At 40.2% G+C, this 13,718-nt stretch overlaps 1 protein-coding gene across 3 annotated transcripts in view; it reads right to left on the minus strand.

Moving 5' to 3' along the window:
* Positions 1-10,752: 10,752 nt before the first annotated feature.
* Positions 10,753-13,718, minus strand: part of LOC139762453 (nuclear pore complex protein Nup93-like) — a 78,896-nt gene continuing 75,930 nt past the window's right edge. For all 3 annotated transcript variants that reach the window (XM_071687357.1, XM_071687355.1, XM_071687356.1), the window contains exon 18: positions 10,753-12,563. In XM_071687357.1, the coding sequence (XP_071543458.1) occupies positions 12,453-12,563 (111 nt within the window). In that variant the 3' untranslated portion in view covers positions 10,753-12,452. The remainder of the gene's footprint in view (positions 12,564-13,718) is intronic.

Raw genomic sequence — 13,718 nt, forward strand, 5'->3', positions numbered from 1 at the left:
TGTATGGTCCCAAGGATCACCATTATTAATATATGTTGGTAAGGGAACTGTAAAAGAGGATTTTTCTCAATTTCAACAGACCATTGTATCTCTTGGTGAGGACTCCTGTACCTTCACTATCCATGAACAGGGACATCTAAAACAGCTACTCATACCATCTGCTGGACACAAGGATCTAGTACAGTAGTTGGAAACTCTTAAAGATACAATCTTTACTGAGAATCACTCTCACTGTCAGAAACACAGATTTTGGTGAAGAACCACCTATACCATGAGTGAGATTTGTATCTTTTGATCTGTTAATAGCATTAGCTGTAAATGATATAGACGTAGTATTTAGTTGTAGTAGTTTTCACAATTTAAAATACCGTACTTTAGACTGCACAAAGAAAGGTCTGGTAATTATTATTACCTTACAGATAGTTACTTACAGAGGGCCTTATATTGGACCATCCAACACCATCAGCTGCACTCCATCGTTTGTGTAGTTACCTTCTTATATGGTACAGGGATTTTACAACTTTCTGCACTATTATGTGTCCACATTCACAGTTTCATGGCTAAATTCACTTCCTTAACCCACTACTCGCAAAAGTACTGATTTATTTCTTTTCCAACAAGTTTCCTGCTTATTTTCCTTCATGGTCTCTGGTTGTTGTGTCTTTGCATCTTTCACAGAAAATTATGTCAACGTCTGTTATAGGCTGATGAAATCTTCACTCTATACTTCCCTCATGAACTTAACATCATAAAACTTATTTGGGTAAAAGTCCTTGGTTGATGAAATCTTCACTCCTTACATCCCTCATGTACTTAACATCATCATAAAACTTATTTGGGTATGAGATCCTTATTCAGATAAAAATTCTGGCTAGTTATTTGCATGAACAAAGAAGAGCAATGGTCCCAAGTTTGGACATTTAAGTGTGCCACTGGTGAGCCCAAACCATTTTAAGGCTTCTCTGACATGCATCCCTTGTTGCTTTCCGCTAAAGTGACTGATTTTTTGTCCATCAGACAAATTCTTCCCTTATTCTTACTTGAAGATTTGGATTCTTTTGTCCATCAAAGAAGTTCTTCGCTCATTCTTACTTGAAGATTCAGGTTCTTTGAAAGTGATCTCAACCTCATTGCATGATTTACAAAGAAAGTCATTGAGAGAGCTCTTGGGTATTGGGTAAGAACAAGTAGGTGATATTTTTCAAAAACTTTATCTTCTTCAGGATGCCTCAAGTATCTTTTCAGGAAACGCCTGACTATATTGTATATTGCACTTTATATGATATCAATTTGAGTTTTTTCAATGTCTTATGAAATTTTCACCTTGTCACCTGTATTGTTCTGCAGTATGGTTTAGAACTAAAATATTTTTATGCTTTTTTTCAGGTTGAACCTACCATTTCTGCAGGATATTGTATTTTCCTGTGGTTGAGAATGAGGATAGGCACATGACAAAGGATGATGAGGTATCTATGATGGGGAGCTTGCAATCACTTGAGAAATGTGGTTCATACTCTAGATTTGGAAGACTGTAGCAATGGAGGGACAGATGTTCTACTATGGAGGTATGGAACTTTCTCTTCTGTCCACTATCAATGAAGTCCATCAAAGAAGTTCTTCCCTTATTCTTACTTGAAGATTCATGTTTTTTGAAACTGACTCAACCTCATTGTATGATTCCCGAAGAAAGTCATCGAGAGGGCTCTCGGGTATTGGGTAAGGACAAATAGGTGATATTTTTCAAAAACTTTCTCTTCTTCAGGATGCCTTAAATATCTTTTCAGGAAACGCCTGACTATATTGTATATTGCACTTTATACGATATCAATTTGAGTTTTTTCACTGTCTTCTGAAATTTTCACCTTGTCACCTGCATTGTTCTGCTGTATGGTTTAGAACTAGAATAATATTTTTATGCTTTTTTTTTTAGGTTGAACCTACCAGTTCTGCAGGATATTGGATCTTCCTCTGTGGTTGAGAATGAGGATAGGCACATGACAAAGGATGATGAGGTATCTATGATGGGGAGCTTGCAATCACTTGAGAAATGTGGGTTCATACTCTAGATTTGGAAGACTGTAGCAATGGAGGGAGAGAAGTTCTTCCCTTATTCTTACTTGAAGATTCAGGTTTTTTGAAACTGAACTCAACCTCATTGTATGATTCCCGAAGAAAGTCATCGAGAGGACTCTCGGGTATTGGGTAAGGACAAGTAGGTGATATTTTTCAAAAACTTTCTCTTCTTCAGGATGCCTTAAGCATCTTTTCAGGAAACACCTGACTATATTGTATATTGCACTTTATATGATATCAATTTGAGTTTTTTCAATGTCTTCTGAAATTTTCACCTTTGTCACCTGCATTGTTCTGCAGTATGGTTTAGAACTAAAATAATATTTTTATGCTTTTTTCAGGTTGAACCTACTAGTTCTGCAGGATATTGTATCTTCCTCTGTGGTTGAGAATGAGGATAGGCACACGACAAAAGATGATGAGGTATCTATGATGGGGAGCTTGCAATCACTTGAGAAATGTGGTTCATACTCTAGATTTGGAAGACTGTAGCAATGGAGGGACAGATGCTCTACTGTGGAGGTATGGAACTTTCTCTACTGTTCACTATCAATGAAGTCAGAATACAGGGATATGTTACTGAAGCATATTTTAAGATTATCATTTAGGTTTTTCCAGTGTAGTATCAGTATTGCAGCATTTCATTTATGATGTCTATAGTTTATGGCATAAATGTTTGGGAAATCTTTGAGGGTACAATTCTGATGTTTCGGGACCATTATTTGAAAATTAGAGAGATTTTAGTATGCTGACCCTAACATATCTGTCATTCTCTGATCATCCAACTTTTTTTTTCTCTCTTGTTACACTCACTTGAGCTGATGACTCATTTCAATAATGCTTCACGTTCTTGATCTACACTGTCACTCTTACTCTTCAGTTCATGTGATTATGTTAATGTTTCACATGATTGATTGTACCTGCTACATTTCAACACTGTGCTACTCATCTGAGTTTGAATACCTACAGTTTGTCACTCTGACTCTTCAGCCCATGTTACTTTGTTCATGTTCTGCTTGCTTGAATTGGAGATGATTTTCAGAGGTGGGTGATCGTTTGAACTTTGGCAACAGAAGGAATGAGGGAAACAAAAATTAATTTTGGGAAGAGCTGATTTTGTGCTTCACCAGTTTTGATATACACAGAAATCATAGATCTAGTGGATCTGAAAGCCAGTTTAGATGAAGTAGCAATTGATGGTATGGTCAGGAAGTGTGGGGTTCCTGATGAAAATGTTGAGTTGAGCTCTGAAAAAGAATGATGAACGGGAATATATCGTTTTAGAAAAGACGGATACGCTTGTAGGTGAGTGGGTTGGAGGTCATTGGGCATTAATGGATTGTGTATTAATGGACAGCTATGAATAGTTAGGTTGTTTTATATAAATATGCTGAGAGGGACTGTAGGTGGTAATAATTTAGGAAAACGCAAAATGACATGCATGCACATGTAATACTAGTGACAAAAAGGCAAGTTTGGAAAAGGACCTGTGTGCAGAGACGTTTGAAGTGATAAGAGTGAAGAATGACATAGTGTGAGGGTAAAGGAGACTAGGGAAAGGGAAGAGGAGTGTAAGGTGTTTGGGAAATAGCACATAAATGTGCATAAGTAGTGTGTGGCATGGAGAAGATACATTGTGGATTTACAAGACAGGTTAAGAGGTGATGAAAACATTAAATTGTTAGTGAAGCAGGAGGGAAAGGTTTGTGTATGGTATCTGCAGGAAGCAATGATTGTAACAGGAAGGTACATGAATGACAAATAGGACAAATCAGAGATGAGGTTAAAGAGTGTAGATCAACTTCAAAGAGAAGAAAATATAATGAAAGGAGCTGAATAATATAAATAGAACAGCAAATGGAAGTGATAATGAGGAGAGCAAATGGGGAAGTGGTGAAAATAAAAGCTATGAAAAGGAGAAGAAAGCATTGTTGGAAGATAGTGAGGCAAAAGTAGTGGGTTTGGGATGAGGCAGGATGTTGAGGGAATAATTGTGATTGTGAATGTAACTTATTGGAAACGGATGGGATAACATCTTAGCTCCTCACGACAGCAGGCTATGGCATATTTTTTTTTTTAAGCTGGCATGGTACGGGCAGCTGAGGCCCTAATCAAGGCAAGTTTGAATGGAGAAAAACTGGAAGAAGTGAAGTGTTTTAGATACCTGGTAGTGGATTTGGCAGCGGATGGCACCATGGAAGCAGAATTAAATCATAGGATGGGGGAGGGGGCGAAAGTTCTGGTAGCATTGAAAAATGTGTAGAAGTCTAGAATGTTATCTTGGAAAGCAAAAATGGGTATGTTTGAAGGAATAGTGGTTCCAACAATGTTATATGGTTGTGAAGCGTGGGCTATAGATAGAGTTGTGCAGAGGAGGGTGGATGTGCTGGAAATGAGATGTTTGAGGACAGTATGTGGTGTGAGGTGGTTTGATCAAGTAAGTAATGAAAGGGTAAGAGATGTATGGTAATAGAAAGAGTGTGGTTGAGAGAGCAGAAGAGGGTGTTTTGAATTGGTTTGGTCACATGGAGAGAATGAGTGAGGAAAGATTGACAAAGAGGATATATGTGTCAGAGGTGGAGGGAACCTGGAGAAGTGGGAGACCAAATTGGAAGAGGAAAGATGGAGTGAAAAAGATTATGTGTGATCGTGACCTGAACATGCAGGAAGGTGAAAGGTGTGCAAGGAATAGAGTGAATTGGAACGATGTGGTATACCGGGGTCAACGTGCTGTCAATGGATTGAACCAGGGCATGTGATGCATCTGGGGTAAACCATGGAAAGTTTTGTGGGGCCTGGATGTGGAAAGGGAGCTGTGGTTTCGGTGCATTATACATGACAGGTAAAGACTGAGTGTGAACGAATGTGGCCTTTGTTGTCTTTTCCTAGTGCTACCTCGTGCACATGTGGGGGGAGGAGGTTGGTATTTCATTATGTGGCGGGGTGGCGACGGGAATGAATAAGGGCAAACAGTATGAATTATGTACATGTGTATATATGTATATGCCTGTGTGTGTATATATATGTATACGTTGAGATGTATAGGTATGAATATGTGCCTGTGTGGACGTGTATGGATATACATGTGTATGTGGGTGGGTTGGGCCATTCTTTCATATGTTTCCTTGCGCTATCTCGCTAACGTGGGAGACAGCAGCAAAGTATAATAAATCTATAAATGAATATATATGTATATATATATATATATATATATATATATATATATATATATATATATTTTTTTTTTTTTTTTTTTTTTTTTATACTTTGTCGCTGTCTCCCGCGTTTGCGAGGTAGCGCAAGGAAACAGACGAAAGAAATGGCCCAACCCCCCCCCCATACACATGTATATACATACGTCCACACACGCAAATATACATACCTACACAGCTTTCCATGATTTACCCCAGACGCTTCACATGCCTTGATTCAATCCACTGACAGCACGTCAACCCCGGTATACCACATCGCTCCAATTCACTCTATTCCTTGCCCTCCTTTCACCCTCCTGCATGTTCAGGCCCCGATCACACAAAATCTTTTTCACTCCATCTTTCCACCTCCAATTTGGTCTCCCTCTTCTCCTCGTTCCCTCCACCTCCGACACATATATCCTCTTGGTCAATCTTTCCTCACTCATTCTCTCCATGTGCCCAAACCACTTCAAAACACCCTCTTCTGCTCTCTCAACCACGCTCTTTTTATTTCCACACATCTCTCTTACCCTTACGTTACTCACTCGATCAAACCACCTCACACCACACATTGTCCTCAAACATCTCATTTCCAGCACATCCATCCTCCTGCGCACAACTCTATCCATAGCCCACGCCTCGCAACCATACAACATTGTTGGAACCACTATTCCTTCAAACATACCCATTTTTGCTTTCCGAGATAATGTTCTCGACTTCCACACATTCTTCAAGGCCCCCAGAATTTTCGCCCCCTCCCCCACCCTATGATCCACTTCCGCTTCCATGGTTCCATCCGCTGCCAGATCCACTCCCAGATATCTAAAACACTTCACTTCCTCCAGTTTTTCTCCATTCAAACTCACCTCCCAATTGACTTGACCCTCAACCCTACTGTACCTAATAACCTTGCTCTTATTCACATTTATTCTTAACTTTCTTCTTCCACACACTTTACCAAACTCAGTCACCAGCTTCTGCAGTTTCTCACATGAATCAGCCACCAGCGCTGTATCATCAGCGAACAACAACTGACTCACTTCCCAAGCTCTCTCATCCCCAACAGACTTCATACTTGCCCCTCTTTCCAAAACTCTTGCATTTACCTCCCTAACAACCCCATCCATAAACAAATTAAACAACCATGGAGACATCACACACCCCTGCCGCAAACCTACATTCACTGAGAACCAATCACTTTCCTCTCTTCCTACACGTACACATGCCTTACATCCTCGATAAAAACTTTTCACTGCTTCTAACAACTTTCCTCCCACACCATATATTCTTAATACCTTCCACAGAGCATCTCTATCAACTCTATCATATGCCTTCTCCAGATCCATAAATGCTACATACAAATCCATTTGCTTTTCTAAGTATTTCTCACATACATTCTTCAAAGCAAACACCTGATCCACACATCCTCTACCACTTCTGAAACCACACTGCTCTTCCCCAATCTGATGCTCTGTACATGCCTTCACCCTCTCAATCAATACCCTTCCATATAATTTACCAGGAATACTCAACAAACTTATACCTCTGTAATTTGAGCACTCACTCTTATCCCCTTTGCCTTTGTACAATGGCACTATGCACCCATTCCGCCAATCCTCAGGCACCTCACCATGAGTCATACATACATTAAATAACCTTACCAACCAGTCAACAATACAGTCACCCCCTTTTTTAATAAATTCCACTGCAATACCATCCAAACCTGCTGCCTTGCCGGCTTTCATCTTCCGCAAAGCTTTCACTACCTCTTCTCTGTTTACCAAATCATTTTCCCTAACCCTCTCACTTTGCACACCACCTCGACCAAAACACCCTATATCTGCCACTCTATCATCAAACACATTCAACAAACCTTCAAAATACTCACTCCATCTCCTTCTCACATCACCACTACTTGTTATCACCTCCCCATTTGCGCCCTTCACTGAAGTTCCCATTTGCTCCCTTGTCTTACGCATTATATATATATATATATATATATATATATATATATATATATATATATTGTTTATAGATGGGGTTGTTAGGGAGGTAAATGCCAGAGTTTTGGAAAGAGGTGCAAGTATGAAGTCTGTTGGGGATGAGAGAGCTTGGGAAGTGAGTCAGTTGTTGTTCGCTGATGATACAGCGCTGGTGGCTGATTCATGTGAGAAACTGCAGAAGCTGGTGACTGAGTTTGGTAAAGTGTGTGAGAAGAAAGTTAAGAGTAAATGTGAATAAGAGCAAGGTTATTAGGTACAGTAGGGTTGAGGGTCAAGTCGATTGGGAGGTAAGTTTGAATGGAGCAAAACTGGAGGAAGTAAAGTGTTTTAGATATCTGGGAGTGGATCTGGCAGCGGATGGAACCATGGAAGCGGAAGTGGATCATAGGGTGGGGGAAGGGGCGAAAATCCTGGGAGCCTTGAAGAATGTGTGGAAGTCGTGAACATTATCTCGGAAAGCAAAAATGGGTATGTTTGAAGGAATAGTGGTTCCAACAATGTTGTATGGTTGCGAGGCATGGGCTATGGATAGAGTTGTGCGGAGGAGGGTGGATGTGTTGGGAATGTGTTGGACGATGTGTGGTGTTGGGTGGTTTGATCGAGTAAGTAATGAAAGGGTAAGAGAGATATGTGGTGGTAAAAAGAGCATGGTTGAGAGAGCAGAAGAGGGTGTTTTGAAATGGTTTGGGCACATGGAGAGAATGAGTGAGGAAAGATTGACCAAGAGGATGTGTCGGAGGTGGAGGGAACAAGGAGAAGTGGGAGACCAAATTGGAGGTGGAAAGATGAAGTGAAAAAGATTTTGTGTGATCGGGGCCTGAACATGCAGGAGGGTGAAAGGAGGGCAAGGAATAGAGTGAATTGGATCGATGTGGTATACTGGGGTTGACCTGCTGTCAGTGGAATTGAATCAGGGCATGTGAAGCGTCTGGGGTAAACCATGGAAAGCTGTGTAGGTATGTATATTTGCGTGTGTGGACATATGTATATACATGTGTATGGGGGTGGGTTGGGTCATTTCTTTCGTCTGTTTCCTTGCGCTACCTCGCAAACGCGGGAGACAGCGGCAAAAAAAAAATATATATCCCTGGGGATAGTGGAGAAAGAATACTTCCCACATATTCCCTGCGTGTCATAGAAGGTGACTAAAAGGGAAGGTAGCGGGGGGTTCAGAATCCTCCCCTCTCATTTTTAATTTTCCAAAAGGAGGAACAGAGAAGGGGGCCAAGTGAGAATTTCCCTTAAAGGCTCAGCCCTCTGTTCTTAATGCTACCTTGCCAACGTGGGAGATGGCAAATAGTATGAAGAAAAAAGAAATTTGTGTTGTTGACTGGTTGGTGAGAATATTCAATGTATGTATGGTCCATGGTGAAGTGCCTGAGGATTGACGGGATGCATGCATAGTGCCATTGTACAGAGGCAAAGGGAATAAAGGTGCGTGTTCAAATTACAGATATAAGTTTGTTGAGTATTCCTGGGAAATTATATGGGAGGGTATTGATTGAGAGGGTGAAGGCATGTACAGATCATCAGATTGGGGAAGAGCAGTGTGGGTTCAGAAGTGGTAGAGGATGTGTGGATCAGTTGTTTGCTTTGAAGAATGTATGTGAGAAGTACTTAGAAAAACAGATGGATTTGTATGTAGCATTTATGGATCTGTTTAAGGCATATAATAGAGTTGATAGAGATATTATGTGGGAGGTATTAAGAGTTTATGGTGTGGGAGGTAAGTTGCTAGAAGCAGTGAAAAGTTTTTATCGAGGATGTAAGGCATGTGTACGAGTAGGAAGAGAGGAAAGTGATTGGTTACCTGTGAATGTTGGCTTGCGGCAGGGATGCGTGATGTCTCCATGGTTGTTTAATTTGTTTATGGATGGGGTTGTTAGGGGGGTGAATGCAAGAGTTTTTGGGAGAGGGGCAAGTATGCAGTCTGTTGGGGATGAGAGGGCTTGGGAAGTGAGTTAGTTGTTGTTCACTGAAGATAAAGGACTGGTGGCTGATTTGGGTGAGAAACTGCAGAAGCTGGTGACTGAGTTTGGTAAAGTGTGTGAAAGAAGAAAGCTGAGAGTAAATGTGAATAAGAGCAAGGTCATTAGGTTCAGTAGGATTGAGGGACAAGACAATTGGGAGGCAAGTTTGAATGGAGAAAAACTGGAGGAAGTGAAGTGTTTTAGATATCTGGGAGTGGATTTAGCAGCAGATGGAACCATGGAAGCGGAAGTGAGTCACAGGGTGGGGAGGGGGCGAAGGTTTTGGGAGTGTTGAAGAATGTGTGGAAGGCGAGAACGTTATCTCTGAAAGCAAAACTGGGTATGTTTGAAGGAATAGTGGTTCCAACAATGTTATATGGTTGCGAGGCATGGGCTATAGGTAGGGTTGTGTGGAGGAGGGTGGATGTGTTGGAAATGAAATGTTTGAGGACAATTTGTGGTGTGAGATGGTTTGATCGAGTAAGTAGTGAAAGTGTAAGAGAGATGTAAGGTAATAAAAAGAGTGGTTAAGAGAGAAGAGGGTGTATTGAAATGGTTTGGTCACATGGAGAGAATGAGTGAGGAAAGATTGACAAAGAGGATATATGTGTCAAGAGGTGGAGGGAATAAGAGGTGGGAGACGAAATTGGAGATGGAAGGATGGAGTGAAAAAGATTTTGAGTGATTGGGGCCTGAACATACAGGAGGGTGAAAGGTGTGCAAGGAATAGAGTGAATTGGAACGATGTGGTATACCGGGGTCGACGTGCTGTAAATGGATTGAACCAGGGCATGTGAAACGTCTGGGGTAAACCATGGAAAGTTTTTTGGGGCCTGGATGTGGAAAGGGAGCTGTGGTTTCAGTGCATTACACGTGACAGCTAGAGACTGAGTGTGAACGAATGTGGCCTTTGTTGTCTTTTCCTAGTGCTATCTTGCACGTGTGTGGCGGGGTAGTGACAGGAATGGATGAAGGCAGCAAGTATGAATATGTATATATGTATATGTGCGTATGTGGGCGTTTATGTATATACATGTGTATGTGGTTGGGGTGGGCCATTCTTTCGTCTGTTTCCTTGTGCTACCTCAACTAACATGGGAGACAGCGACAAAGTATGATAAAATAAAATAATAGATGAAAAGTATGAGGGAGGCATGTAAGGATGGATTAGTAGAGACATTTGAAATGGCCAACCCTTTGATGGGAATTCCTTGAGGGAACAGGCATCAGAGATAGATAGATTATAAATTGGCCTTCAGCATGGCCTGCTTTTGAATCTTCGGTTATGTCTGCATATACAGCGAGTCTGCACTGCTGAAGCTAAAACATGTAACTGTAGCATATAAAATGGGTATAAAAAATTTGCAATGACTCGTGAACTAATAATGTAAGTTGTTTGGTCACAGCATTCCAGACTGGGCAATTATATTTACTTTTAATCAGCAGCTCACGGTAAAAAAATTACAAAACACATACACAAAAATGACCCAAGGGATATTTCAAACACAAAAAGTAATGTAATACTTTATATTAAAGCTGAATACACTGTGACAGCAGTTCCACCCAGTTTTGGAGGTATTTGTAGCAAAACATATACTTCAAACCTCATCAACTTTAAAAGCACTTGAACTCCTGATTCAGTTTGGGGAACAGGGAACAGTTCTTAATTTTATACTAATACAAAATGTGACACTAATATTTAAATATGAATATTTCACCATGTTTATAAGAAAATCTCAACATGAGATGGAAGTCTACTGCTTACAAGTGTATGGGTGATACAGTTCTCAAGTGAACATTCTTGGTCTCCCAGTGCTCAAAGCACTGAAAGTTTAAATATTTTCATTTTCAAATATAACGAATTCATTCATCTTCCTATCATCATTTCTACATTTTTATAATTAATTTTTCTCTTTTAAATCGATTGATATAAAGTATATTTTGTATTGCTGAAATCAGCTAAGTAATTATTATCATACACAACAGAATCTAGGGTTAGTATTAATAAGAACATCTTTGTGATTTTTTTAAGGTGCAGGAAAAAGTGAAGGCATTCTTCAGGTACTACAGCCTCCAACAGCATGATATGAAACCCCCTGCTACATGCCATGTACTGGCTTTCCTGATGACAACTGACCTGTACTCTATACCCCTGCCTGGTCCTGGCAGTTCACATCTATTAAGTGGTAAGAGGTGAATGGTATTATATCACCATTCCACATATAAACTAAACCCCTTTTGAATACATTTGAATTTGATTGCATTAACATATGTAAGCATAACGAAACAATCACTCCAGATGACTCGTATACATATGATACATAAGGATCCTTATAAGCACATATGTAACCACCTTCAGCTTATACTCATTACAAGTTCTCACTCACATACACACACACACACTGTGCTTAAGAAGCACCCCACATGCATCTATGCTCATACTCAATTACTCGCACAGCTGTAAGTTTGCAAAAATGTTTTGAGATATAATGTAGAATGATGAAAATATTGCCTCTTAGTATGAAAACACCAAAGGAGCAAGACACATCACCATTGCAGGATATAACCAACTAGTGAGCTACTCCCCAGTTGAGTTAACCATGATGATTTTTGGGAAAAGAGTAACTAAGATGGGGGTGCATCAAAAACTACTGGATGCAAAACATCTTGCAGAATGCAAGTCTACAAGAAGCTTGAATTGGAAGACGTTGGCAAACTTATAGTGACACCCAGTGAGAATAACGTTTGGATAACATATGACATGAACATGAGGAGCAGGAGATACTAAAGCAGGTTACAAAAGGCAAGAAATGGGAGGCATCAAATGAGTCAGAGTGCAGAACAACATTTCTGCCACCCCAGCTCAGGGAGTCAATTTTATGAAGTAGTACAAGTCTCAGATTTAAGGCCATGTATGCAAATGTAGATGAAATGGTAGCAAATTGTAACGAGCAAAGTTCATTGCCAAAACAAGGGGAGCAATCCTAATATCGTTGGAGTATTGGAGACAAAAGCTTAATAAAGAAATAAATGCATGAATAAATAAATACATTTCAATATATATATATATATATAGATTGTTCACAATATCTTAGTTCCTTAACTCGTGTAATATTGTTTATTCAATAACTCATCACAAACAAATTTCCTCATGTATATCATTCCAGTTTGACTCGTCAACAGTATAGAATGTCAATTAGTCGAGAAACATTTCAATTAATAAGAGCTTCCAGCTGTACTAGACGAGCATTTATCTCTGTGTGTAGTCTCATGGGTATCATTCCAGCAAATGTGACAATTGCTCGAGCTTGTTCTTCAAGGTGCTGTCAAAGAGAGAATTTATCATTAGTATATTTTTTAAATATATGCATCAATATTTATATATTTATTTTGCTTTGTCGCTGTCTCCCGCGTTTGCGAGGTAGTGCAAGGAAACAAACGAAAGAAATGGCCCAACCCACCCCCATACACAATGTATATACATACATGTCCACACACGCAAATATACATACCTATACATCTCAATGTACACATATATACACACACAGACACATACATATATACCCATGCACACAATTCACACTGTCTGCCTTTATTCATTCCCATTGCCACCTCGCCACACATGGAATACCATCCCCCTCCCCCCTCATGTGTGCGAGGTAGCACTAGGAAAGGACAACAAAGGCCCCATTTGTTCACACTCAGTCTCTAGCTGTCATGCAATAATGCCCGAAACCACAGCTCCCTTTCCACACCCAGGCCCCACACAACTTTCCATGGTTTACCCGACGCTTCACATGCCCTGATTCAAATCCACTGACAGCACGTCAACCCCGGTATACCACATCGATCCAATTCACTCTATTCCTTGCCCTCCTTTCACCCTATTGCATGTTCAGGCCCCGATCACACAAAATCTTTTTCACTCCATCTTTCCACCTCCAATTTGGTCTCCCACTTCTCCTCGTTCCCTCCACCTCAGACACATATATCCTCTTGGTCAATCTTTCCTCACTCATTCTCTCCATGTGCCCAAACCATTTCAAAACACCCTCTTGTGCTCTCTCAACCACACTCTTTTTATTTCCACACATCTCTCTTACCCTTACATTACTTACTCGATCAAACCACCTCACACCACACGTCCTCAAACATCTCATTTCCAGCACATCTGCATCAAATAAAGCATTAATTTTACCCTGCATCTGTTTCAACATCTCAAATGTGAGGATTGTTCAGTTTGTTTGGGAAAGGCAAATCAAAAGCTATTCCCTTCCTCTCACTTTAGTAACTTGTACTCACATCATCCCTATCCCAGAAAACACATCAAGAAAAAAATCATTGTTATTATAACTGACATCTATGGAAGATGACTGCAAAGGTATCGTTTCTTGTCCAAGGCTTTCATTGAAAGCAAGGGGAGTACAGTGACTGCAAGAGTGTCATATATGGTTAAAGGCTTTCAAAAGTAAATAAGA

The sequence above is a fragment of the Panulirus ornatus genome, chromosome 43 (genome assembly GCF_036320965.1).
Source record: "Panulirus ornatus isolate Po-2019 chromosome 43, ASM3632096v1, whole genome shotgun sequence".
In the NCBI taxonomy this organism is placed as follows: Eukaryota; Metazoa; Arthropoda; class Malacostraca; order Decapoda; family Palinuridae; genus Panulirus; species Panulirus ornatus.